This window comes from Orbicella franksi, chromosome 9 (genome assembly GCF_964199315.1).
Source record: "Orbicella franksi chromosome 9, jaOrbFran1.1, whole genome shotgun sequence".
Lineage (NCBI taxonomy): Eukaryota > Metazoa > Cnidaria > Anthozoa > Scleractinia > Merulinidae > Orbicella > Orbicella franksi.
This window is the reverse complement of record NC_138153.1, coordinates 6,259,268-6,286,895: the sequence shown is the minus strand read 5'-3', so window position 1 is coordinate 6,286,895 and position 27,628 is coordinate 6,259,268. Positions and strand designations below refer to the sequence as shown.

Genomic DNA, 27,628 nt, shown 5'->3' with positions numbered 1-27,628 from the left:
AGCCAAAATGCGATAATAAACCCTTCTGTGGTTAAGCTTGACGCTTGCAAAAAATGGGCGCCAAAGCATAAATAGCTTAAAAGTAATGGGGAATTATGCATAGGCTCTTGAAAACTGTGTTCGGCCACCTTAAGTATGTTACTCTTTCAAACCGAAGTGAAGCGACAATAACAACAACAACGACAACAACAACAATAACAACAAAGTTTTATTAGTACATTTCAGCCTACACTATGACTGTGCATCAAACTTCAGTTGAGCGCAAACTGAAAAATATGCCTTGAAAGAAAATTACAGTCATGATTTACCCTAGACAAAAACGATTTCGGTTAACATTTAAAATGAAATAAAACAGATTTCATTACTATCTTACTGATTTAATTGGATACATTGCACCAAGAACATTACAGTTACAACTGCCATCTATGTCTTCTTAAAAGCCGGAGCCCAACATAGGTGTTCAACTGGAGAGAATTACTCCATTATAATATATACTTGATTTTGACAAAATTATAGGAGTGATATTTCGTTCCCGAAAAGGATAAGCCTTCTCATCAATAGGTAATTTTACGACTCAAACCTGACTTCGTTCTTATCAAATTACAGTTGCACTATAATGAATATAGTTTTAAAAGGTTCTTATTAAGTATTCTTATTAAGTCTTATTAATAGAAACATAAAACTAATGTTCTTGTTTAAAGTACTATAAAATACATGTGCATCGGTCTGAAGCTATAGGTGTTGTTATGAGTTACACAAGCACAAGGTTATGATAACATTAACAAATCGAAAAGTCTGGCAAACTTTTTAAAATTTCATCGTCGTGTCCTAAACAAAGGTACTATTTACTCTTTGTTTTTTTAAAGCATTCTAAAAGACCTCTATCCAGCAATTTCGCCAAGTTGTGGATTCTGTTTACTCTTCAGTAAAATTTGATCTACCAGTAGTATAGGGCTACATCTAGCAGGACATCATTATACACTTAATTACTGGCCCCGAGAGAAAAAGTTTTGCTTTCCCAAGAATCTTGAACGATGTGTTCCGATGTGCGAAATCTAATTACAAAACTACTTGCAGAGTTATTACTTACAACTATGTGAATAGCAGTAGGGAAAAAGAATGACCGAGCTTTCAGTATCATCTCTCTCTTCCTGGTAAATGAAACCGACTGAAATAGCTCTACACGTAACAAGCGTTTGGTATTATTTTCTGTCTTCACCCTGATTCAATCTTATGCCTCCTTTTAGAAGTGCAATGTTCACGTCTTGAACAAGAATTTTGTAAGATTGTTTCATAAACTCTTCATTTGCACCTTTTTTAGCGGCTTCCCCGGCTAATTCAAACGCAATCTTTAAAGGTTCCCGTTTAAACCCCTCGTTAATCCCCATCGCGATCCAATCCTCCACAATTGTTTTCCCAATCTCATGTCCTCCACTAGAAATGCCAGATAACGAAGTATCTCGGAGGAACTTGTTCAACGTCATCTTGGTACCTTCGTACCAGGCTCCTTCAACTGCTGAAGGGATCAAACCTTTTGCAAGTTCCTCTCCAACTTGCTGACCCACCTTTCTGGTTGCTTCTTTAGAGGCGAACGCTGCGGCTGCTTTTGCCGTTTTAATAGCGGCATCTTTTCCACCTTTAGCCGTACCCATTGCAAGCTTTTTTGCAAGGTCCTGACCAACATTTCTTGTAGCTTCCTTCCCAGCGGACTTCGCCGTTTCTTTTGCAGTTTGAACAACAGCTTCCTTTGCACTGCTTTCCATTGCCCCTTTAATGACGCCCTCAGGACTAACCGGAGAGAGGCTAGTGACGCCCGAGATCAAGCTTATCGTACAACCAGTTACATCACCACTGCAGTAACACACTGCCGCTTCAACAAAATCTACGGCTATACCTGACCCAGGTAGGTAGGCATTTAAAGCTATTTTTACTCCAGTCTTTGCGGCTTGCGTCACTCCCCAAACGACCCAGTCCATTTTTCTTACGATGGCGCTTGTTAAAAGCTGAAAGTAAAAAATAATGATAAAATGAATGTAACTTAGTTTGTACAGAGCTGGCTGGGTTCTGAAGCATTTCTTTAATATAAGCAACAGACCGGCCTCTGGCATATTCGAGAATTTTCGAGAAAGTGATCTATATCAGAAGCATAAACCAGAGTGTTTGCCATTCGCAAACCGGTAATCTGGCGAAGAACTGGGCAACCCTTAACAACCCGGGTATTTGTCATTTCTTGTAGAACTTTCTGCTTTCGAACATAGAAAAAATCTGCATCCGCAATGGAATAAATTTACAATTTTTTCAAAATAAGATATTAAGAGGTCATGAGACCTACTTTACTAAAAAATCCCTTGACAAAATATTGTATTTGATCCATGTTAGGTGGAAATAATAGGGACCTTTAGTTTGCACGGATGACTAGTGCGAGTCTCAAATTTCAGACCAGCGACGTTTCCAGAGCCCTCGATCTTCACGTTGGTTTTAGATAGAGAGGGTAACTCATGCGATGAGATGGGTATTTTACATGATAATGCAAAGCCTCGGTGTATAAACCTAGATTTGAAAAGTCGTACTTGTACTCGATCTTGATCTCGAAGTCTCCTGTGTCCTTATAATGACTGGCCACACAACAGAAACGTTGAATATTTTGAATCAAATATGACTTAGGTCATTATTAATACTACGGTTTCTAAGTTGAGAGGGTTTTTGGTCAATAAAGTTCCGCTTCACGTCAGTTTCATGCAAATTTAAACGAAGGCGCATCTACTGGCCTGTCGTGTTCAAAAGAAACTTGTAATTCTTATTCATCACTGCATCCTCTTCATTAGTTACATTTAATTCATCCGTTACGGTGCTTTTCCCTAATCGCACCTCTTTGGTTGGCTTCTCAGTAGTTCCTATTAGGACGAGACTACTTGATTAATTGCGCGCGAGGCTGATGTTTGCCGTGCCGCTGAAGCGAAACGAAAAGGTATTCACCGTATCCGAATTCGACCGAACATCTGGTCATACAAAGTCAGAGACTTGATGTTGTAAGATACCAGGAGAGTAGACAAGACTTCTGACTCATTTATTGCAAACCTGGGTACGGCATTGGGTAATATAAATGAAGGTATCTAAGCACCTAGACATTTTTTTTCGCTTTCAGACTTTTCCACGCGTTTCATTCGAAGTTTCTCTTTGTGTATGTTGGTGTACGCTTCGAAGAGAAATCAAAGTACTTAGTACCTCCTTTAGAAGTTTACGACAACATGTACAAACGTAAATAAACTGCAGATGAACCTCGCGTTCTCAACTTCAAATCAATTTCGGCTCAAGGTATGCTTTTGCATTCCTCTACTATCTGCTGTCTTGATTCCCCGCCATTTCAAAGTATTTTCCGTTTCCCATGAAAGTTGGAGGTAGCAGGGTTCAACTGTGAACTATTTTAAAGCAGTGACTCTTTCTTTCAAGATCTGACAAGGTGATATGCTTCTGGTCATGCTTATAATTAAAAACCATTTTATCAGTAGCTTGCATTTTCATTGTGAAAAAAGAAATTAATAGGAGCTGTTACTGTGAAATTATATAAGATTAGAAATATTTATATAAGAAGACTATATGCAGTTATGTACCAGTAATTTTCCTGTTTCTATAGGCATCAAATACTAAGCATGGCTCAATAATCTGTAGGTTAGTCTTAGAATCGATTTCAACGGTACGACTTTGTCGCATGCGACAAGCTTACGACAGGCCTGCGACATGACTTAGGACCATTAACACGCGCACCACATTTTCACTTACAAAATTAAATATGCAAAAGTTTGCACAGGAATTTTCGGAGCGATAGTTCTAACAAACGGTAAACAAATATTTTAGCTGTCCTGCGCTTTGAAAAAAACTTTCTAAAGAGATCTTTTTCGCTTTAATCCGTTCAGTACTTTTTGAGAAACGGTTTCATTTGAATCAGTCAACAACACTGACTTGGTCCGCCATTTTGACACAAGAAAACTTCACCTTCGTCTGCTACTTAGTAGATAATACGTCATCTTCTTATTTCGGCTACGATTGTCGCGGCGTTTTTTTTTGACATACACAACAGCCGTAAGCGAGTTGTAGGTTTGATTTACACAGAACAATTCATGTCGAAGGCCCGTCGTAACCTTGTCGCATGTGGTAAAGTCGTGCCATGTAAATCGGCCCATAGCAAGAATAAAGATGACCACCAACTACAGAATTTTGCTGGTGATAAACTTCCAAAGATGTGAATTTCCCGTTCCGGCTGATAAAGGTGCCTTTCAAGTCAGTTTGACTTTGAGAAGTTACAGTACAAGTTGTTGGTTCATCAGAACAGTGCAGAGACTGCTCCCCTCACACTCTTCGGCTGTCTGCTGATTTGCAAATATGCAACGATTGACTGATCGGGATATTACTTTACGTGTTCATCTCGTAAAGGGTAAGAAACAGTTGCACATTGGAAGACATGTGGCGAAGCATTTTTGTAGCAGTGATAAACCAGTGTGTTTGCCATTCGCAAACTATCAATTATCTGGCTGACTGTATGGGAATGTAACCCTCTTTTTAACAATAAGACTAGACAAAGCTGGGTTTTCTCGATGAGTGAAACGATCAGACGGTTTTCTAATAGAGCATCAGTTGTCTGCTATACCAAACAGAAACAGTCTGTATCCGTCCGAAATCGATAAATTTACCTTTTTGTCAAAATTAGAGAATGTCCTGTGACCTATTTGACTAATAGTAATCGACTGTCGACATGCTGTATTTGATCCATGTTAAAGTGGAAATAATAAAGACAGGCCACATTTCACGACGCAAACTTTCAATATTTTAAACCGAATACGACTTGTGTCACTATCAATTTTTACTGTTTCCAAGCTGGAAGGTTGTTTTTGGTTAAGTTCCGCTTAGCTTCAGGGTTTATGCAAATTTATTAGTAGACGATTTAGGCCCACGCACCTTCACGCTCGTCGTGTTAAAATTCTTAAAGGAAACTTGTTATTCTAAGTCATTGGCGTCCTCCTCTTCTCTAGAAATTACAATTTCATCCTTTCCGTTACTCATCGCTAATCATACCTTTTAAGTTCGCTTCTGCGGAAAATCAGATGACGGTTTGGTTGAGCAGTGCAGTCGAGTTTTAGCGAGATTAGCTGCGGTGAAGTGCGCCAAAGAGAAAGGAAAGGGAATTCATAAGTATTCATTGCACCCAATTAAACTGAAAATCCGGTGATACAAAGTCAATGACTTGATGTTGTAAGACATTCGGAGTAGACAAGATTTCTGACTCGAATCTGGGTGCGGTAAACGTAGGTATTCAAGTATCTATAATTTTTTTCCGCTCTAGTTGCTTCTAGACTTTTCTACGCGTTTCATAGTGGAATGCTTTTTTGAGCGAAAGTATGCCAAGTCCTTCGTTTAGAGAGCCTCGGCTACATGTACACACCTGAATAAACTGCAGATGAGCCTCACTTTCTCAAACTCAATTTACACTCAAATTCAAATCAGTTTTGGTTCAAGATCAGTGTTATGCAAATTTGAACGAAGGCGCATCTACTGGCCCGCTGTCGTGCTCAAAGGAAACTTGTAATTCTTATTGATCCCTTCATCTTCTTCATTAATAGTTACATTTAATTCATCTGTTACGATACTTATCCCTAATCGTACCTCTTTGGTTGGCTTCGCTGTGATTCGTATCAGAACGAGACTACTTGATTAACTGCGCGCGAGGCTGAGGTTTGCCGTGCCGCCGAAGCGAAACGAAAAGGTACAATTAGGTATTCACCGTACCCGAATTCGACCGAACATCTGGTCATAAAAAGTCAAAGACTTGATGTTGTAAGATATCAGGAGAGCAGACAAGATTTCTGACTCATTTATTGCAAACCTGGGTATGGTATTGGGTAATATAAATGAAGGTATCTAAGCACGTAGACATTTTTTCCGCTTCCAGAATTTTCCACGCGTTTCATTCGAAGTTTCTCAGTTGTGTATGTTGATGTACCCTTCGAAGAGAAATTAAAGTGCTTAGTCCCTCGTTTAGAAGTCTACGACAACATGTACAAACATAAATAAACTGCAGATGATTCTCGCTTTCTCAAATTCAAATCATTTTCCGTTCAAGGCGTGCTTTTGCATTCCTCTATTATCTGCTATCTTGATTCTCCTCCATTTCGAACTATTTTCCGTTTCTCATGAAAGTTGGAGGTAGCAGGGTTCAACTGTGAACTATTTTAAAGCAGCGACTCTTTCCTTACCTATGAGTTGCTGTATCTTTCAAGATCGGACAAGTCTGCCGAATCTAGAGGCTTTCTTGCTCTCTTTAATTTCTTGAATTTTCAAGAGAAGGTTTTCTTAGAAATAACGTGATTGAGGGCAACGAAGCAAACTACCTTATTACATAATGAAAGAGAGAAGCAATCAAGGGCAAGGAAGTCTTTCATTTTAACTAACTTAGGTTGACAGTGGGGCATTCTTATAATTAAAAACCACTTTATCAGTAGCTTGCATTTTTATTGTGGAAAAGAAATGAATAGGAGCTGTTAGCGTGAAATTATATAAGATAATAAATATTTATATTAAAAGAGTATATGCAAATATGTAGTAGTATTTTTCCTGTTTCTATAGGCATCAAATACTAAGCATGGCTCAATAATCTGTAGGTTAGTCTTAAGGGCCGATTTACACGGTACGACTTTGTCGCATGCGACAAGCTTACGACAGGCTATGACATGACTTAGGACCATTTACACGCGTACGACATTTTCACTTACAAAATTAAATACGCAAAAGTTTGCACCAGGATTTTCGGAGCGAAAGTTCTAACAAACGGTAAACAATTATTTTAACTGTCCTGCGCTTTAAAAAAACCTTTCTAAAGAGATGCTTTTCGCTTTAATCCGTGCAGTACTTTTTAAGAAACGATTTCATTTCAATCAGTCAACAACAACTTCGTCCGCCATTTTGACGCAAGAAAACTTCACCTTCGTCTCCTACTTAGTAGATAATACGTCATTTTCTTATTTCGGCTTTCGATATCTCATTCCGGCTGATAAATGTGCATTTCAAGTCAGTTTGAGTTTAAGAAGTTGTTGGCTCATCAGAACAGTACATCGGACACTGCTCCCTCACAGTCTCTTGTTGCCTGTCGGTTTGCAAATATGCATCGACTGACCTGGATATTACGTTACGTGTTTATCTCGTAAAGGGTAAGAAACAGCTCTACATTGGAATACATGTAGCGAAGCATTTTTGTAGCAGTGATAAGCCAGTTTGTTTGCCATTCGCAAACTATCAATTATCTGGCTGGCTATATGGGAATGCAACCCTCTTTTTAACAATAAGACTGGACAAAGCTGGGTTTTCTCGATGAGTGAAACGATCAGACGGCTTTCTAATAGAACATCAGTTGTCTGCTATACCACACAGAAACAGTCTGTATCCGTCCGAAATCGATAAATTTACCTTTTTGTCAAAATTAGAGAATGTCCTCTGACCTATTTGACTAATAGTAATCCTTTGAGAAAAGCGACTGTCGACATGTTGTATTTGATCCATGTTAAAGTGGAATAATGACAGACCACAAGCACGACGCAAACTTTGGATATTTTAAACCGAATACGACTTGAGTCATGATTAATTTTTACTCCTTCCAAGTTGGAAGGTTGTTTTTGGCAAAGTTCTGCTTCAGGTTTCATGCAAATTTATTGCTAGACGAAGGCCCATGTTCCTTCTCGCTCGTTGTGTTAAAATTCTTAAAGGAAACTTGTTATTCTCAGTTATTGGCGTTCTTCTCTTCTCTAGAAATCATCATTTCATCCGTTCCGTTACTCATCCCTAATCATACCTTTTAAGTTCGCTTCTGCAGAAAATCAGACGACGGTTTGGTTGGGCAGTACAGTCGCGTTTTAGCGAGATTAGCTGGGATGAAGTGCCGCCAAAGAGAAAGAAAAGATAATTCATAGGCATTTATCGCACGTATACCCGATTAGACCGAAAATCCCGGCGGCGATACAAAGTCAATGACTTGATGTTGTAAGATATTAGAAGTAGAAGAGATTTCTGACTCGAATCTGGATGTGGTAAACGAAGGTATTCAAGCACCTTGATTTTTTTTCAGCTCTAGTTGTTTACAGACTTTTCTACGGGTTTCATAGTGGAATGCTTTTTTGAGCGAAAGTATACCAAGCCCCTCGTTTAGAAAGCCTCGGCTACATGTACAAACCTGAATAAACTGCAGATGAACCTCGCTTTCTCAAACTCAGTTTACACTCAAATTCAAATCATTTTTTGTTTAAGAGATTGTTTTGCCTTTCTCTGCGATCTGCTTTCTCGAATTTCCACCATCTCAAACTATTTCCATTCTCAATAAGAGTTTAAGGTTGTAGAGTTCAAATTCAACTATAAACTCAGATATTTTCCCTAAATATATCTATACTGCATGGTAAAGCACTACTCTTTCTTACCTGTGAGTTGCTGTATATATCTGTGTGGATCGGGGAAGCAGAACAAGCCAGCCACAACTGAGATGCAACTGAGATCACGTGATTGAAAGGGAATTTTCCCTTTTTAACAAAATAATATAATCTCTTTTGATCTATTTGCATAACAAAACACCTTCAATCCTTTTTTGGGGTCACTGTCATGAAGCCAGGCGATGTTGTTAGAGGTTTTGCAAAACAACTGGGACTTCACGGTCAATTGACCCGAGAAGATTGACCCCGGCAAAGTATTTAGGCCTAGGAACTAATTAAAGCAAGGAGTTTTAATTTCTGGATTTAAAGCCCGGGTTTTAACACTTGGGAGAGCGGTACATCTGCGAACTCTAGGGCAATGAAGCAAACCACCTTGCCGAAAGAAAGAAGCACTTAGAACGTATTAGGACGAGACTACTTGATTAATTGCGCGCGAGGCTGTTGTTTGCCGTGCCGCCGAAGCGAAACGAAAAGGTATTCACCGTATCCCGAATTCGACCGAACATTTGGTCATACAAAGTCAAAGACTTGATGTTGTAAGATATTAGGAGAGTAGACAAGAATTCTGACTCATTTATTGCAAACCTGGGTACGGTATTGGGTAACATAAATGAAGGTATCTAAGCACCTAGACATTTTTTCCGCTTCCAGACTTTTCCACGCGTTTGATTCGAAGTTTCTCTTTGTGTATGTTGATGTACGCCTCGAAGAGAAATCAAAGTACTTAGTACCTCGTTTAGACCTGTACGACAACATGTACAAACGTAAATAAACTGCAGATGAACCTCGCGTTCTCAACTTCAAATCAATTTCTGTTCAAGGTATGCTTTTGTAATCCTGTACTATCTGCTATCTTGATTCCCCGCCATTTCAAAGTATTTTCCGTTTCCCATGAAAGTTGGAGGTAGCAGGGTTCAACTGTGAACTGTTTTAAAGCAGTGACTCTTTCTTTACCTATGAGTTGCTATATCTTTCAAGATCGGACAAGTCTGCCGAATCTAGATGCTTTGTTGCTCTCTTTAATTTCTTGAATTTTTAAAAGAGGTCGTTCTTAGAAATAACGTGATTGAGGACAATGAAGCAAACCAAGTTAATGCATAATGAAAGAGAGAAGCAATCAAGGACAAGGAAGTCTTTCATTTTAACTAACTTAGGAATCTTTTTTGAGCGAAAGTATGCCAGGTTCCTCGTTTAGAAAGCCTCGGCTACATGTACACACCTGAATAAACTGCAGATGAGCCTCGCTTTCTCCGCAAACTCAGTTTGCACTCAAATTCAAATCATTTTTGGTTCAAGATCAGTGTACGCAAAAGTTTGCATCAGGATTTTCGGAGCGAAAGTTCTAACAAACGGTAAACATATATTTTAGCTGTCCTGCGATGGGAATTCCGGCTGATAAATGAGCATTTCAAGTCAGTTTGACTTGATTGTGAGAAGTTGTTGGTTCATCAGAACAGTACAGAGACTGCTCACCTCACACTCTTGTTGCCTGTTGATTTGCAAATATACATCGACTGATCGGGATATTTCGTTACGTGTTTATCTCGTAAAGGGTAAGAAACAGTTCTACATTGAAATACATGTGGCGAAGCATTTTTGTAGCAGTGATAAACCAGTATGTTTGTCATTCGCAAGCTAGCAATTATCTGGCTTGCTTTATGGGAATGTAACCCTCTTTTTAACAATAAGACCGGCAGAGCCTGGGTTCTCTCGATGAGTGAAACTATCAGACGGTTTTCTAACGGAACATCAATTGTCTGCTATACCACAAAGAAACAGTCTGTATCCGTCCGAAATCGATAAATTTAACTTTTTGTCAAAATTAGAGAATGTCCTGTGACCTATTTGACTAATAGTAATCGACTGTCGACATGTTGTATTTGATCCATGTTAAAGTGGAAATAATAATGACAGGCCACATGCACGACGCAAACTTTCGATATTTTAAGCCGAATACGACTTGAGTCATTATCAATTTTTACTGTTTCCAAGTTGGAAGGTTGTTTTTTGTTAAGTTCCGCTTGGCTTCAGGGTTTATGCAAATTTATTAGTAGACGAAGGCCCACGCATCTCGTTCGTCGTGTTAAAATTCTCAAAGGAAACTTTTTATTCTAAGTTTTTGGCGTCCTCCTCTTCTCTAGAAATTACAATTTCATCCTTTCCGTCACTCATCCCTAATCATACCTTTTGAGTTCGCTTCTGCGGCAAATCAGATGACGGTTTGGTTGAGCATGCAGTCTTGTTTTAGCGAGATTAGCCGTGCGATGAAGTGCCTCCAAAGAGAAAGAAAAGGGAATTCATAGGTATTCATCGCACCCTATTAGACCGAAAATCCGCTGATACAAAGTCAATGACTTGATGTTGTAAGATATTAGGAATAGACAAGATTTCCGACTCGAATCTGGGTGCGGTAAACGAAGGTATTCAAGTACCTAGATTTGTTTTCAGCTCTAGTTGCTTCTAGACTTTTCTACGCGTTTCATAGTGGAATGCTTTTTTGAGCGAAAGTATGCCAAGCCCCTCGTTTAGAAAGCCTCGGCTACATGTACAAACCTGAATAAACTGCAGATGAACCTCGCTTTCTCAAACTCAGTTTACACTCAAATTCAAATCATTTTTGGTTCAAGAGATGGTTTTGCCTTTCTCTACAATCCGTGCTTTCTCGAATTCCACCATCTCAAACTATTTCCATTCTCAATAAGAGGTTAGGTTGCAGGGTTCAAATTCAACTATAAACTCAGGTATTTTCCCTAAATATATCTATATTGCATGGTAAAGCACTACTCTTTCTTACCTGTGAGTTGCTGTATATATCTGTGTGGATCGGGGAAGCAGAAGATGCCAGCCACAACTGAGATGCTTTTTCTTTCTTAGAAACCACGTGATTGAAAGGGAGTTTTCTTTTTTTTTTTTACCAAATAATATAATCTCATTTGATCTTTTTGCATAACAAAACATCTTCGATCCTTTTTTGGAGTCATCTGGCATGAAGCTAGGCGATGCTGTCAGAGCAAATCAACTGGGACTTCACGGTCAATTGACCCGAGAAGATTGACCCCGGCGAAATATTTAGGCCTAGCCAGGAGTTTTTCTTGATTTAAAGCCCGGGTTTTAACACTTGGGAGAGCGGTGCGTCTGCGAACTCTAGGGCAATGGAGCAAACCACCTTGCTGAAAGAAAGAAGCACTCGGAAATGAGGAATTCGTTTATTTTAACTGAACCACGACTTAGGAACATTCGACGGTTTTTCACTTTGTGTTCTTTGCTTGTCAGAACGTAAGCACTGGGATTTCGGTAAGTGTACGTGCTTTGGGACGTTTTTTGAAGAACAATTTAATGAGAATATAGCAACGAAAAAACAAAGAGCGCACTCAAGCCATGAACACGTCACATTTATTTTTTTTGATGACCACCCAACGAGAACTCTTCAGTCAACAGAAACAATAAATTATAGATTGTACAAATATTTATCCTATTGTTTATATCATGAGGATCCCTCCAGTCTCGGGGTAATCATAAAAAAAGAAATGTAAAAAAGGTCGAGTGTTCATGGTTCGATTGTCCCTACCAATGGACACGAAAAATAGCTGAAAAGCAAAACAACAGGAACAAAATAGGTCAAACAGATGATCTTTAAAGGATAAAACACACATACAAGACTAATTCTTAACGGTAAGGTGTTGCACGATTGTACGGTGCTATTGAAGTAGCGTTTATTGGCAAGATTCTCTGTTAGGAACATACGATCGGCCTCTGACCCCGTTCACATACGCTAACGCGTTTGAAAACTGCCTACCGTCCACACCACAACAATCAGGAAAACGCTCATCGTTTTCATCGAAAGCGCATAATTTTGATAACGCCGTCTAGAGTGGAGACACCGACATTTCGGAAAACGGAGACCTATCGTGTTGCTGTGAACAAGTGTGGACAGCGAAAACACGATGACGTCATTCCCATCACAAAAGCTTGGTCAGTGGTCATAGCATACCTGCGTTTTCGAGCGTTTTAGTGTGGACGGGAAAAATGATGTAAAAAGCATAACGATAATGTAGAGGCGAATATTCTGACGCTTTTCCGCCACCAAAATGGATCACCGAAAACACACAGCTGGTTTCGAAAACGCATTAGTGTTGACGGAGCCTCAGGGAACACTTGCAACATAGGCTATAACAAAAGCGATAGCAGTTTTCGCTGTCCCAGTCGGGTCTTCACATTCCAATAAAGGTAGAATAACAGGCACAGCTTCCTCTGCTTTGCTTCTTTTGACTTAATCTGACTAGTTATGCTGGATGTACAACTTTTGTACAATTTTGTTATAAACTTATTTTATTATTCCATATCCATCTTATTTTATTTCATTTATTCATTTTCTCGAAGATATTAGCAATTTTGCCATTTTAATTTCGAGGTGAAATGAAGGTTATCGTATATATTGTATTTGTATTGTATATGTAATTCGCTTCTTTCAGGTTACAGCCAAGAGGCTGTTTTTTTTTTTTTTTTTTGCTGACTAGGGGCTGTCCTAGCTTTAAATTTACAACTATAAAAGCCGCTTAGACTTTTCTTCTCTTTGTTTGGGCTATGTTTTAAGTGTGATCTTAAATCGTATATCTTCCTTTTTGAAAAATACAGAAAATCACTGAGTAGAAATCGACAATTGTATTATAGTGATAAGCCTTTTTTTATCACTAGTCAGTACTAAATTTGATCACTACTAAGCTTAGTAGATCACCAGGCGATCTTAAAAAGATCGCCTCATCTGCTGATATTAGTAGCAGGAAAAAGAACAGAAGATGCAGCTTTAACAGCACACTTGGATGTGTCAACACTGCGACTCCATCAGTTGGTGGTACTAGAGCTTTTGAACTTCAGACCTCAAGCGGAACAAATGAATTGGGTTTTACGCTTGTCGTCTTAAGCGAAAAGTCATTAACTGGAAGTCGTAGGTTCTCTTCTTTGGAGCGTGCTATTGATTTTTCAATATAAAAGTCAAGCTCTCTGGGTTTTCCTGACATAACAGGTTTCCACAGTAACACTATCACCAGTTTATAACGTCCCGAATTTTAATCACGGGTCTCCTTATGAACCCCTCCCATCCCACCCACTTCACTAGGCAGCCTCCCACTGGCGCGGTTCCTCGGCGCAAAAGCAGTCTAATATGTTTTGCACTGACACTGATTACCGGACTTTACTTTTGAAAGAGAGTTACAATGCATGGAACGCCTTATTTTGTCTCGATTGTCATCGTTATTTGCATTTCAGCCAGTGCTCCTTTTCTTATGCCGCGTGCAGAACTGAAGACAATCGTGGTTTCTCAACATAATGGAACTAACAACAGCACGTGTTGGAATGAAACTTCTCTTCCTTGCAAGACTCTGGACTACGCTCTGAAACATGTGACGAATTCCACATTTGTCCTGCTACGATCTGGGAATTATTCGTACAGTCTAACTGAGCATTTCAACTTTACTAATTTAAGGGAGATTGGCGTGGTTGGAGATGATGAATCAGCCTCCGTCACCATTGAATGTCACCAAAACGGAAGTCTTTCTTTTGAAAGCTGCGAAAACATCACGCTACGAAGCATTTTGCTACAAGGCTGTGGAGGTTTACACAACAGCACAACTGGTAGTGCGTTTAAAGGCCATTATCACATGCCTTTCCTCTCTGCCGTGTTTCTTCTCAAATGCAGGGATGTAGTCGTCGACAATTGTTGGATTGTTCAAAGTCCTGGAATCGGGCTGAACATGTACGATGTGGGGGGTGATGTACAAATTTCACATTCCTGGTTTGAGAGCAATCGACCCATTGGACACTCCTCTTCTTCAAACATTGCAGTTGCTGGAGGTGGTGTTTACATTGAGTACACGTACAAGGAAAGAACCTTTCCATCTGATCTCGATGCGACATTGTTTGCTGAATTTGACAGCAACAGCAGGTACGTTCTTCACAATTGCACGTTTAGAAATAACAATGCTTCAGATCAAACCTTTGCAACAATGATTGATGACCCACACGGAAGTGATCACATTCCCTTTGGAAGAGGAGGAGGGCTGTCGATATTTGTCAAGGGTGTGGCAAAACATAATGTCATCCAGATAACCCACTGCCGCTTTGAAGACAATTATGCCCTTTGGGGAGGAGGACTTTTCATTGAATTTCAAGATGAAGTTCAAAACAACACACTCGAAGTTAAACATTGCACTTTTACTAATAACAGTGCGCACTATGCTGGAGGAGCTATTAGGAGTGGGACTCTAGCTGGCAGTGATAGTCAACAATTACTTGCAAACCAAATGAGGTATGAAGACTGTCAGTTCATAAATAACACCGCAATGTTAGGTGGAGGTGTCTCGCATCATGGAGCTTTCTCATTTTTAAATATCAGCAATGGGAGAAGCCTTCACATTACATTTTTCAACTGTGAGTGGAGGAACAACACAGCAACAATGGGTTCTGCTATTGGACTGGCTGCCCTGTCTCCTGTAAATGGGCGCCAAGATTGGACGGCAAAATGGCCGAAATTTGTCCACACTATAGTTCTTGAAGACTGTAATATCACCACCAACCTAATTATTTTGACAGAAGATAAGCAGGTTATTGGACAAGGTGCAATCTATTCTTACTCATTGCCTATCATTTTTAGAGGGGTTGGGAACATTGACCACAATAACAATACTGCCATGGTCATTGAGAATGCAGTGCTGCATTTTTTTGGTAATGTGACCTTTAGAAATAACACTGGAGGCCAGGGAGGTGCATTAGGATTGTATGGCACATCAGTGTTAATGCTTATGCCACACAGTAACCTCAACTTCTTTAACAACACTGCTCAGCAGCAGGGTGGAGCTATCTACGTGAGGGATTCTGGGCCACCTGTGATAGCTTTTCGCACAACAGAGCTTAATACTCGGCCCTGTTTTATCGCTTATAACAACTGGGGTAGTCTAGAGAACATCACTGAATGGCAGGCCAAAGTAGTTTTTAAAGGTAATCAAGCATCTAGTGGTGGTGGAAAGTCAGTTTATGCCTCCACTCTCCAAGGATGCCGTCAAATTGGGCAGCCCCGCATCAACAACGAATCCCTTGAATGGCCCAATGTGTTTGAGTACCGAGATGAAAATACAAGCCCTGGAGAACAGATTTCTACTGACCCAGTCTTAATTAGGTTAAATGAAAGTAATTGGAAGGTTTCCCCAGGCCAAAATTTCAGTGCAACTGTGGAACTGATAGATGAAAAGAACAGCCCTGTTTTAGGCATGGTAAGCATAAGCATCACAAACAATGTGACTCTTGATACAGCCTCAGACTTGTTTCTGATTCAAGGCAGTTCTTCCCAAATCAACAATTTGCATCTTCTTGGAAAGAAGGATGACAAGTTTGAAGTTCACGCTACTACAGTTGCAGGTCGTGTTGTGCAGAAGGTCTCCAAGACTGTGCTCTTGCAGGACTGTCATCCTGGTTTTGAGCAATATGACAACACAAACACGTGCACATGTATGGAACGACACGATACAGGTATTTGGAACTGCAGTGCTGACTCTAAACATGTCTTCTTGAAGAGAGGATACTGGGGTGGAAAGATAGGACGTACATTTATCACATACCCTTGTCCACCAAATTACTGCAATTTCCCCAAACATGATCCAGCCTTTAAATACAATAGCCAAACAATCTGTACTGATGGCCGCAATGGTACAAGTGCACTGTGTGGAGCATGTAAACATGGCTACTCAGTGAATTTAGGGGATGAGAAATGCTCAAGAGAATGTGGCAACAACCATCTCTGGCTTCTGTTGGTATTTTTTATAGTCATTTTGCTGCTGGTATTGGTGGTACTACGCATTGAATTGGACATCTTTACAAGTTACCTCAATGCATGGCTGTATTCATATCAGATTATCACATTTCTGCTTCAAGAAGGACAGGTCCTTGATAAATTCATTTCTTTTGTGATTGGTGTCGCTAACGTGAGAGTCAAAGGTGTTGGGACATGTTTCTATGCTGGATTGACCAACCTTGAGAAACTTGGAGTAAACTACATTTTACCCTGTTATGTCCTTCTCCTGCTAATAGTTCTGGCTAAGCTTGGAAGGTGCCGTCCTGCTTGTTACATCAACAGGAATGTTTCCCGCGCCTTCTGTACATTGTTGGTCCTCTGTTATACAGACATTACAATGATTTCTTGTAACATTATTCACTATGTTCCCATCAATGGAAGGTGGGTGCTATATGCTGATGGTAACATTGAATTTGTAAGAGACTGGAAAACACACTTGCCATATACCATCATTGCTTGTCTTTGGTTTATTTTTTTTGTCATTTTTGTACCGTTGGTGCTGCTCTTTACCCCTTGGTTCTTGAAGCGCTTCCAGTTCTTGAACAATTTCAGATTGTTCTTTGACACTTTCCAGAAGTGCTTTAAAGATGAGTACAGATGGTTTGCGGCTTATTACTTCATATGTCGTATTTACATCTTGGTTATTGCCCTGTATGTTCCATTCGGGCCTCTGAAAAGATCCATCCTTGAGATATCCAGTGTCGTCATTGTGGTAACATGCCTCTACCTTCAGCCATACAAGACAAGACCAAATAATGACATGAATTATGAGCCTGCTAACAATATTGCCAATGAGGATTACAACTGGCTCAATACTCTTGATGCCATCCTTCTCACAAACTTGTGTTTCATCGTCATCTTCAGCACAGGCATCACAAGTGAAGCATCACCATCTGTACAGGACAAACTTGAAAAAACTGTGAATGGTCTGGCATATGTACCCCTTGTTTACCTCTGGTGCCTTCTTTGCTATAATGGTTGGAAATACTTCTGCCCAGCAAACTTGGATGGTTACCAACAGGTAGAACCAGAGTTAGGCTCCACATCTGAGAGTGCTCGTCAATCCCAGCCAATCTAAACGTGGGATGCTGGTTCATGCTGCTAAGGGCAATATTGTCTCTGCTCTAGAATAGATCATGTTCATATCTGGGTATTAGACTGGGACTACCTTGAAAGTGACATTATTAATATCTTTTTATGATAATCCCCTGCATGAGCCTCAGTTGCAAGCTAGTCCCAGTCCAATACCAAGAATACAAATATGTTGTATAATTTGCAAGCTCCAAATTTGAGTTAGTGAAACCAAGAGCAATGAAACATTTGGAAAAGAAAAAGAACAGCAGAATGCTACAGTTTATCTTATTTTACAGTTTATTTTATATTTTTTTAGTATAAGGTTTATTTAATTTTTTTATTATATTTTAATTTTATTTTTTTTTAATATGATTGCCTTTTAATAATCAATCTTTATTTGTAGTCATTCTTGCTAAAGAAAAAGTTACAATTTCAATGAAAATATTAAAAGTAATAATTTGAGTACTAGCTTCCTGGAATAACCATAGGGGCTAGCGAAGCCAGGCAGCCAGTTAACATCAGCATTAAATAGAATTAAAATACAGGTCAGCAAGAAAACTTGAGCACAAATGCACACACAAGAAGAAAAAAAGAAGAGGAAAAACGCTATTTCTATGCTATGAAGGAAGTCTAAAGTAGTTTAAGTTACATATGAATACAAAACATTAATATAAGAAGAGCCCACAATAGCTATGGCAACTAATAACAACTATATATTAAACTATAAAAGAAAGACTTGGAAAGGTGACAGAAATGAACAAATACTAATTTACAGGTAAATTGGAAAACAACACAACTGCTAATAAGAACCTAAGTAACTAATAATCTTTGACTAGATCGTTTTTTACTGATTTTTTGAAGTTTGAAATAGACAAGGTTTTCAAATTTTCACTAATTGAGTTCCATACTTTGGGGCCCTTAAATCTTATGTTGAATATTCCATAATTTGTTCTTACTTTAGGTAAAATATAGAACATATTCGAAGCTGTTCTTGTATTATAGTTATGTCTTTTATTGACTTGAGTGAAGAAAGTATCAAACACAGATGGTAGACGTCTATTGTGAAATTTATACATAAAGACTGCAATATTAAGAAAGACAAGGTCAGGCAGTTTAACAATATTTAAGTGTTTGAAAATTGGACTAGAATGCTCATGAAATTTAGAAAGTCGTCACTCTCATTGCTCTCTTTTGTAAAATAAACAAAGGCTGGGTAGTTGAAGAATAAGTGTTACCCCAAGAAATTAAACCATAGGTTAAGAAGGGATATATTAATGCATAATATAGTTTAATTAGTATATCTGAATTCACATAATGACAAAGTTTAGAAAGAATTTCAATATTTCGCTTGATCTTTGTAGCAATATAGCTTACTTGACTTTTCCACGATAAATGAAAATCTATTATAATACCTAGATATTTTATTGAGTACTCTTGGTTTAAGTTTATGGCATTTAAAGAGAGTGTGACATGAAAGGGTAATTTTCTTTGTGGAGGGTGGAAAATGACAGTTGGACTTATCAATATTAAGTGAAAGTTTGTTGGCACTCAACCAAGTATGAATATTTACTAGTTCATTGTTTACTTTGGATTCAAGGACTCCAAGATTTCACTAGTACATTGTTTACTTTGGATTCAAGGACTTCAAGATTTCACTTTTCACTACAAACTGACTTTTACAAATACTATTTATTTCAAGCTTACAGATTCTCTCTAATTTTGATGAGTTTTCAATCTTTTTCTTTAGCTTTCAAGTATTTTTTTGTTAGTTTTTATGTCTCCTCAATAGATTATTACTCGAAGACAGTGTGAACCTGTCCTGATCTTTTTTAGTAATGCAATGTGCAGTTCCAGAAAATATCCATTCTCCTCCACAGAAGGGATTAGAATCTCCTGGTAGGTAGGTTTTTCTCTAAGACAATAACATTGAAATAAACGTATCAAGCTTAATTAGAATTTCCAGAGGGGTGGCGGGGGGGAGGGGGGCTTGGAAAAAATCCCCTCTTTGGGGGAGGTAAGGTTACTTTCTGGAACTACACTATAGACTATGGTAAGGTACTTCACAGACCTCAGTGGAATCAGTGCGCCCCACTGTCGAGGTTCATGTAATTTACAGGGGCGGATCTAGGGGAGGGTGCAGTGGGTGTGCACCCCACCTGAGGTGAAGCCTTCTTCTTTGTATTCACTTTTAAAATTTGTTAGCCTCACCAGTCAGTTATGCCATTCCTCAGTGGTGCACCCCCTCCTAAGAAAAATTGTAGATTTGCCCCTGATTCAAGCCCAAGACCTCTCCAGCTAAGATGAGTGAGATAGTGTGAAATTTTTGTCAGATCTAAATGATACAAAGTACAGCTGCAATGAAATTCAAATAGGTATACCGTAATAATTCTGGCTAAGAAATGTTTCACATAAATCAGTAATTAAGTTAATTACATCATCATTTATTATTTGCGCCACATTTGTTACAAAAGCTTCAAACAGGGATGAGAGAGGTCTCTCTGACTCTAAAAAATGCAGCCCATAGAAATAATTGATTTATAACAATAAGGCAGTGGAGTTAATTCATTGCATCTCAAGTGAGACACTGCTTGCTCCTGTTAAGGGCTAATGCCCAAAACATCAGCTTTCCAATTTCGCAAAGGCTGTTAAGTTCGTTGTCATTTATGACTGTTATTTCAAATGCCCACAATGCAGCATAACAGTAGTGTTTTCACTGCAACAGTCATCCGGCCTTTATATTTTTCTTGATATAAATTTCAGATAGAGTGATTTATAAATTTGGATCTAGATATTTGGGATTATACTTGCTTCTTCATATTAGTTCTTATTAACCTCATAGAGTAGTACATTTTTTCCTTGTCTTTATCAGGGTGCTATCTAGTTACAGGAAAACCAAGGCACTTTCCTCAGTCCACATTTTTTTCATTTTTGTCATTTATAGTTATCATAAGCACCCGAAATACCTAGGAAGAGAGAACTTACCATGGACATTGCCTCAGTCAAAAAAATTTCCATGGACAATGCCTCAGCCATATTTTGTTCTGGCTACAGCTTTGCTTTTCTTGTACTCTGTCAATACTATGTAGGCACTTAAGTACACACAGACTAATAGTTTCTGTTTCATAAGTGTAGCAAAATCACTTAAATTTAAGTAAAAATGCAAATGCAGGAGGGAGAAATTTTCAGCAGATTATTTACCACCCAGAAGGTCCAATAAGAGAACCCACTGAAGCTGGACTGAAAACACTTCTTTTCCATTGTACTCATCATAAAGTCTCTGGGTGCCTTGTGGTTCAATTAGCACAATTTCTTCCACATGGACAAACCAACATATTCTCATGAGGATACAATGCTGGTGACAAGGAGTCAAACTTAACTTAAATTTAAACAATATATGTATTTTGTAAGAATAAATCCCTTTATAAGAGAGAAAACTTGACATAGCATAAAAACTATGTCTGCTAAAAGAAATTTGTGTTAAATGTCATAGTAGCTGGAAATTACACAGTTCTGAGATATTATTTTTTATAGTCACTGAGTGCATGGTGAAAAACCCTAAAGAAAAATTTGGAAGATCTTGGAAACAAGTTAAGCTTAATAAGATTATGAAAATAGCTTTAGTAAGATTGCTTAATTAAGCTTAATTAAAATAAAATGAATTTGTAAGTAAGTATTATTTTCATGATGGTTTTCATTGTGACTAATAAATGCTCAGATTGATGCTATTATTGTTTACATTGCTCTATTGCAATTAATCGTAAGTACAAGTTAATCATAAAGTTGTAGGAAGACAATGCCTGATTAATTTATGACAGTTATGGTTTGTGAATTTGTGACCTATAAAATGGTTTTCTGGGACTCATAGCAATATATTCCAGGAATTGAAGAGAGAGGCGGTAACAACGCTTCTGGTGAAATCCTGGTCTTTCCGATCCCTGCCGCTCCATTATTGGGACTATACCTTGCCGGCGCTAGTGCCGTTTCCATGACCTTCAGTATTTTTATGAAACTCGAAACCCGTCGTGCCGCCAGACAAGGGTGAAATGTTTCTCGTGACGTCACAAAGAATAGACTGCGCGCGAGAGACGCGCGTGCATCGTTTCCAAAAAACGACGCGGAAAGAGGGTGGATGGCAAATTAATCGTCCTCAGAAAGCGAAAGATTCTGTGAATGAATATCTCCTTGGCAGCTGTTATTGGTAAACTGCAGGAGAAGTCAAGAGTGAAAATATTTAATAGACCACCTTTTCAGGGAAGGGTAATTAAACTGCTCTCCAGCCTTTCTGTTTTTTTTTGTTTGTTATAGATCATGATGGTTTAGCTTATAAACTGATAAAGGACTCTTGGTTTCCTTTCCAGACTTTCCAATGAGTGTTGTACTGACTCATCATATAATCAATACTCATTAATTAATTATGTAAGTTATATTGAATTTCATAATACTCGTTTGTGGGTATAAAGCGAACTAGTTTTGATAAAAAAAAATAAATGGGTTATTCTACATAGTTCTTAAAATAAACTACGCAGTCAAACTTACCTGTTGCTAAGACTCATTTATAGCGGATTCATTATCAAACGTCATTAAAATATCTCCAAATAAAGACAATATAAAAGGCAGACATGATCAAAGAAAAGAGGTGTTCCCCAATTAGGATTCCCACCAGTTTGTATAAATTTACTAACCAATCATGTTCAGCTATCTCTGCGGTGGATGGCTCTCGCTTAGTGATATAGGACTTCATTTCATCCAAACATTCTACCAACAATACTGTTTTCAGTTCTGTTTTGAACTGGGCTGGAATACGTTTTAAAGTGGACAAAATAGCTACCGCTATGGCACAAGCTTGGGATTTCCGCACTTTACCCAAAGTAGGTAATGTTTCTGGTATGTTAGAGTATTTAGCAAACTCTCTCTCGTTGTTCTGATCCGATGCCGCCAGAAAATAAAATTCAACATGTCATCTGCATAGCAACGAGTAAGTTCTGCACTACGTCAATGTCTCTAATCGGTGTAAATAACTAGTAAAAACTAATTTGATGTAGTAAAGAGATTTACATAGTCTTCACATTGCATTTGAGCCAAGTGAGTCCAAGTGATGACTGTAGTTTTACAGGAAAAAGTACGGTTGGGGAATTGACTTGTAACACACACTGCGTTATAACAGAAATTAACATGAACCGGGCAGATTCTGGGGATAGAAACGACACAATCGTACCAAGTGAGCTGCGAAAAGACGACCACAGACGTCTACAGCTGACTACAGCTATCATTGTCCGCTTCGCGCGTGAATTTTTTTCCGTGCAATTTGCAGAACAGGCTAATGTGGGATGATTATCACACTTGTCGTTTTCAAAACATTTTGTGGAAGTATTTTTCACCTCAGATCCCATGACATGAAATCATACAACGCGAAAGTAGTAATTATTCAGGGCCTCATAAGCAGTAACTCGTAGGTTGTTTTTGCGAGTGAAAAAGCTACTTCCGGTGTTGAAGCATTGCCCGAAGTTGTCACTTCCGCTTTTCGACACAACAGAGTCAGCCTGTAACAACAGAGTTATGACTTTAACAATGGCGCCGCGTCAAATTAATGAGGGCTTCCCGAATCTTATGCACGCTTGGGGCGAAGACAGAGTGTTGCAAGTAATAACACAGATACGCTAATTTGTCTCGTTAAGCAAGATCGTATTTATTTAACAACCGGCATTTTCTTTCACTCTGTAGCTAGACGAATCGGTTGTGACGCCTGGCTTTGCATACAACCTTGCGAGGTATTTTCCTTCGGGAACACATCATGATAAAGAGAAGTGCATAGAGATAATGGAAAAGATTGGAGTGTCATCGGATCCTGCAACGTGGTATTCAACAGGTGCGATGTTCTTAGAGCAATAGCTTTCAGTGTCAAAGAGAATTAGCTAAATTAAGAATGTTTTGTTGCAGGGACTCGCGCGCGAACTCCGACAAGACCTCGAAGTGTTCCACTTCGGTCTGTCCGTTCTCCCGAGAACCGCAAGCACAGCTATACAAAAAACCCAGAGCTGTTCTACATGACCACAAATAAAAGAGAATTTGGAGGAACGTTTGGCCCTCCAGCGGGAAATGCGAGGTAACTGAAACAAAGTGTAAAATTAAAACTCAATTGACTTTTGTGAGCCCGTCGGCGTTCACAGGAGTGCTTAGCAACGGAATGTGAACGGAAAATTAGAATACGGGACAAGTCAATTGTTCTTTCTTTTCATACACAGGCCAGATACTTCGAAGATATTTCCAAGCAGAGAAAATAAGAATCTGTCAACTTACCAGACCGACTTTAACGATAAAAATGTAAGAAAAGCTCGTGCGATTCGTGCGGGAAGCGCATTTGGCGACAAAAGAAACAATCCCCACCCCTCTGAGGTAAGTAATCGTGAATTATGACAATTTTTTAGAAGAAATAGAGGAGATTCGTTTGCTATATGACTCACATGTCTATCTGGCTTTTAATTTCTGATCTGAAAAGTGAAATGTCGTCCACAAATATTTTATGCCACCGTTCAAACATTTAGACAAGAAGTTTGGCCCTAAGCGATGAAGCGTTGCTGCGATGGCCGAGTGGTTAAGGCGTTGGACTTGAAATCCAATGGGGTCTCCCCGCGCAGGTTCGAATCCTGCTCGCAGCGGTGTATAATTTTTTTTTTTCCTTGAGTGTCATATTTGGTAGTTAACATAGCTTTTCCATTTACCTTCATCGGTAGTGCTTTAATATGATTTTTAAAAATGTTAGTTTTTAGACCTTTCTGAAGTAAAGGGCCAAAGCACGAACAGCTGTCTGTGTTATATATTAAAAGTCTGTTATATTTCATTTCAACACCAAAACAATATTCCACTTTCAGAAATGAGACAAATAAATATTTTATGATCTCCAAAATAGAAAAAAGAAAGAAAAGAGGGGTTACTTTTATAAAAAAAATTAATGATTTGCAAAAATTTCAACAAATGTATAATTTTTCTGCGAAATAGGAAAAAAGTTGTAATTGTCATTTCCAAATTAAACTTGTGTTACTCACTCTTTTTCGTTTTTCATGGTTATGATGAATCTGTAGGCATTTATGATCTGGAAATTCCCAAGTCGTCTTCCACCAGTCCACATGGAGGAGATAAACCCAGAGACCATGCAAGAACTGGAACAAGGCCAGTTAAAATCAACATATCAGAGTGATTATACGGGAATTCCGCAAGGTAAGTCGAGTAAAAAAATCAATATTATTGTACTGTTAACATAATTTCAAATAATTTGGTTGGTTGACGAAATTATGTCTGTACTTGAATACTGGAACTTTTTAGTGTTAACTCGTTATCCTGAAAAGGGGGGGGGGGTACTCTGATATTATATTACTGTCGAGGAGGGAGGTGTGAATGAGGACAAATTGTGACCGAAATGAGTCCAATGGCACAGAACCCCAAACAGTCACAACTGTTTGACCCAACACTTCTAGTCAAAACACCTTAAAACATCTAAACAAAAAGTCTTCACCCAATTGTCACCACAAAATTTCTAACCAAAAGTATTCAGATCGCAAATGACATATGCACCTCCTTGTCACTTTTGTACCTATCCCCCCCTGAGTCCCTCAAGGGACCCAATAATAATGAATTATTGATTAACCTGAGCTGCAAAACAATGTATAAGCTAATTAAATTTAACAAGCTGAAGTCTATCTTATTTGTTTTGAACTAAATATTATTTTTGTTTGGGATGGGTGAAACTTCAAAGTTTCACAACTAGCAATATTATTCTTCAAAAAATTAAAATACCAAATGATATTTACCAAGCCTCAAAGATTGCAGGCAGAGGCATGAAATATTTTTTAAATTGGTTGCACTATTAAGGCCATAAATATTCTCCCAGCAACTGCAAAGTTAATATAATGTTAAAAGGTGAAGATAAATAATTTATTGTAACAGAATATCGTGAGTTACAATAGCCAATTTTAGAGACCACATAAAAATACTCCACATTACTTTTGATGGTGCATAACTGTAATTATATACCAAATTGAAACACCAGGGATTTTTCACTTGTCAAAATCCCGTTTTGTCATTACTAGGTACTAACTATAGTGTTTTTAGTAACATTACAATAAACATGTATTTGCAGGGGTGAATATTTCCACTGTTTTTGAAGGAGATCTTGTTCCAGCATTGTATAAACCACCATACACACTGGACTCTACAACGCGGTACACTTACCAGACACCTGCTGTCAAAAGTGAGTTGGCAGGAAACCTCACTCGTTTTGGGTGCAACAAGAACAAGTATAAACCAGCTGTAGGTGCAGGTATGTCAGAAGAAAGGTTAGCTTAATTATCAACTCTGCAAATTTCTAAACTATCAGTTTCAGGTGACCTTTTCATGTAAAAAAAATTGACTTCAAATAGCCATTTCAAAATTTCACAAAGTATGAACTCAAATGGGGTCCTAAAATAATTATTGACAGTTGTGGCTCCAAGCTGTCAATCACATATTTTACGATAACTGCAGAAATTCTTGTGCACTCATTGGCTGATTTTCATAGTCAATAAGTGGACAGACACACGAATTTACAATTTATGCGATGTGGCAACGAGTAAGAGCAGACAATTTGCCCATTTGTTATCGTAAAAAACAAATTGACATCAGTTTTTCGTCTGTCCTGTTATTGATAATGAATTTGGTTATAACATTGTCAAAGTAGTCTGCAGATCCACTCAGCTATCATGTTGTGGATCCACAGCTACTTTGACAATGTTATGACGAATTTTGTGATCACTAACAGGACAGACACATGAAAAACTGACCTCAATTTGTTAAGCACAGAACAGCCTAAAAGACGATGAAGGGTTTCAGGTACAATGTTCTCAACACTCATTACATGCATATGGTTCGGACCACTTGGCAATTGACTGTCAGAGTGTTCAATTTCCATTTGAAGTGAGTAACCAGATTTCTAGAATACTCAAAGTCATTTTCATTCATGTTCAGATATACATTTCTGGAGCTGTAAAGACTTCTTGAGTTCTATTTAGCATATGTTGTCGTAAAAGATTTGTGCGGAACAGAATTTTATGAAGATTACTTTTTCTTTTCATTTAAGTTCCTACAGTTTCATACAATTCTCCTCAAATGCACTTGTATGGAAGGACACATTACTCCAGAGACTATGTTGACAAGTCAGCTGTTTTAAAGGTTAGTTTATGTCTTGACAAAATCAGCATATATAAGATTATTAGGTTTTTTTTTTTTTACTACATCTACATTTCACCTTAACTATGGGTGGGTAAGTTGATATAATATGCTCAAATGTGACAATGTGACCAAGAGTTTGAACTCTGTACAACTTAGGAAGGATCAAGAAAGTTCCAGTATGGTCCAATTCCAACCCTGGATGAGTATCTGAGAACTGCAAAGCCACATGGTAGGAGAGTGTTTTCAGTTGTTGTTTAATGTTTTTAGGGATATTTTTTTGGTCTGCATGACAGTGTTACTGATTAAAATGCAGGTACAATTTGTCACAAACATTGCAAGGACAAAGTTGGTCAGTCTAGATGCTACCTTAGAAAAAGCTTATAGAGCCTCGTGATCATCCCTTTTATGCAGGCTACTGTGTTATGCTGTGTGCCACACCACCATAACATCCTGAAGGCTCATAAGTGTCTCTTCAATGCAGTTAATTTTGCTGAGGTTGATGTAATTTGTTATTCACATGACATCATGGCAATGGGAAAGCAGCAGTCTCTTGAAAAACCTCCTCAAGTCTCAGGTGCTGATAAAAGTTGTTTCCAGTGTGTCGGGAGTTTGATTAAATCTCTTAAAATTTTGACATACCCAGTACATCATATTAGGCACCTAGGGGGCTAAAATCATGACGTATTGAGTATGTCAAGTAAGCACTCAAGGGGGTAATATTTTTATAAGGATCTAAGCCAATGCTGCATTGACTTTAGTATCATGGTTAAAAGGAAAATAAAGATCCTGTTTGTCATTTCTCATAACAGTTATTTATAACTCATCTCTCATGTAGAAAGGGAAAGTTTATTACGAAAAATACAGAGCATAGCTGTAAAAGACAAGCAAGAGAACCGTGATCCAGAGTGGCTGTCACAATGGACTGGACCTGCGTAAATCTGTTGCCCAGAGAAATACTGTCACGCAAAACATTGGAAATAGCTGTAATCACAAATGAGTTAATATATTCCGATGCAATGGTCACCCTTTTAAAGTTTTATACTGA

The 27,628-nt window shown here is 38.4% G+C and overlaps 4 protein-coding genes and 1 non-coding gene across 5 annotated transcripts in view; 4 read left to right on the top strand and 1 right to left on the bottom strand.

The window, feature by feature from the left end:
• LOC145496701 (uncharacterized) overlaps positions 1-19,247 on the top strand; it is a 30,774-nt gene extending 11,527 nt beyond the window's left edge. Inside the window, exon 2 of the mRNA XM_081476434.1 lies at positions 19,231-19,247. The gene's annotated coding sequence lies outside the window, so the exon portion shown is untranslated. The remainder of the gene's footprint in view (positions 1-19,230) is intronic.
• LOC145496949 (uncharacterized) lies at positions 1,178-8,860 on the bottom strand. The gene is made up of 2 exons (XM_081476717.1): positions 8,457-8,860; positions 1,178-2,003 (listed from the first exon to the last, which is right to left on the bottom strand). Exons 1-2 carry the CDS (start codon positions 8,595-8,597, stop codon positions 1,203-1,205), a joined length of 942 nt encoding a protein of 313 aa, XP_081332843.1. The 5' UTR covers positions 8,598-8,860; the 3' UTR covers positions 1,178-1,202.
• On the top strand, positions 13,665-20,122 carry LOC145496700 (uncharacterized). Its single transcript, XM_081476433.1, has one exon. It carries the CDS (start codon positions 13,679-13,681, stop codon positions 17,384-17,386), a length of 3,708 nt encoding a protein of 1,235 aa, XP_081332559.1. The 5' UTR covers positions 13,665-13,678; the 3' UTR covers positions 17,387-20,122.
• A 1,827-nt stretch (positions 20,123-21,949) lies between these two features.
• On the top strand, positions 21,950-27,519 carry LOC145496866 (uncharacterized). Its single transcript, XM_081476630.1, has 9 exons — positions 21,950-23,022; positions 23,104-23,248; positions 23,320-23,485; positions 23,625-23,775; positions 24,462-24,597; positions 25,517-25,696; positions 26,492-26,583; positions 26,740-26,812; positions 27,419-27,519. The coding sequence occupies exons 1-9, from the start codon at positions 22,939-22,941 to the stop codon at positions 27,517-27,519; spliced, it is 1,128 nt and encodes a 375-aa protein (XP_081332756.1). The 5' UTR covers positions 21,950-22,938.
• Positions 23,957-24,038, top strand: Trnas-uga (transfer RNA serine (anticodon UGA)). Its single transcript has one exon. It is a non-coding gene; the product is annotated as a tRNA-Ser (tRNA).
• Positions 27,520-27,628: the final 109 nt, after the last annotated feature.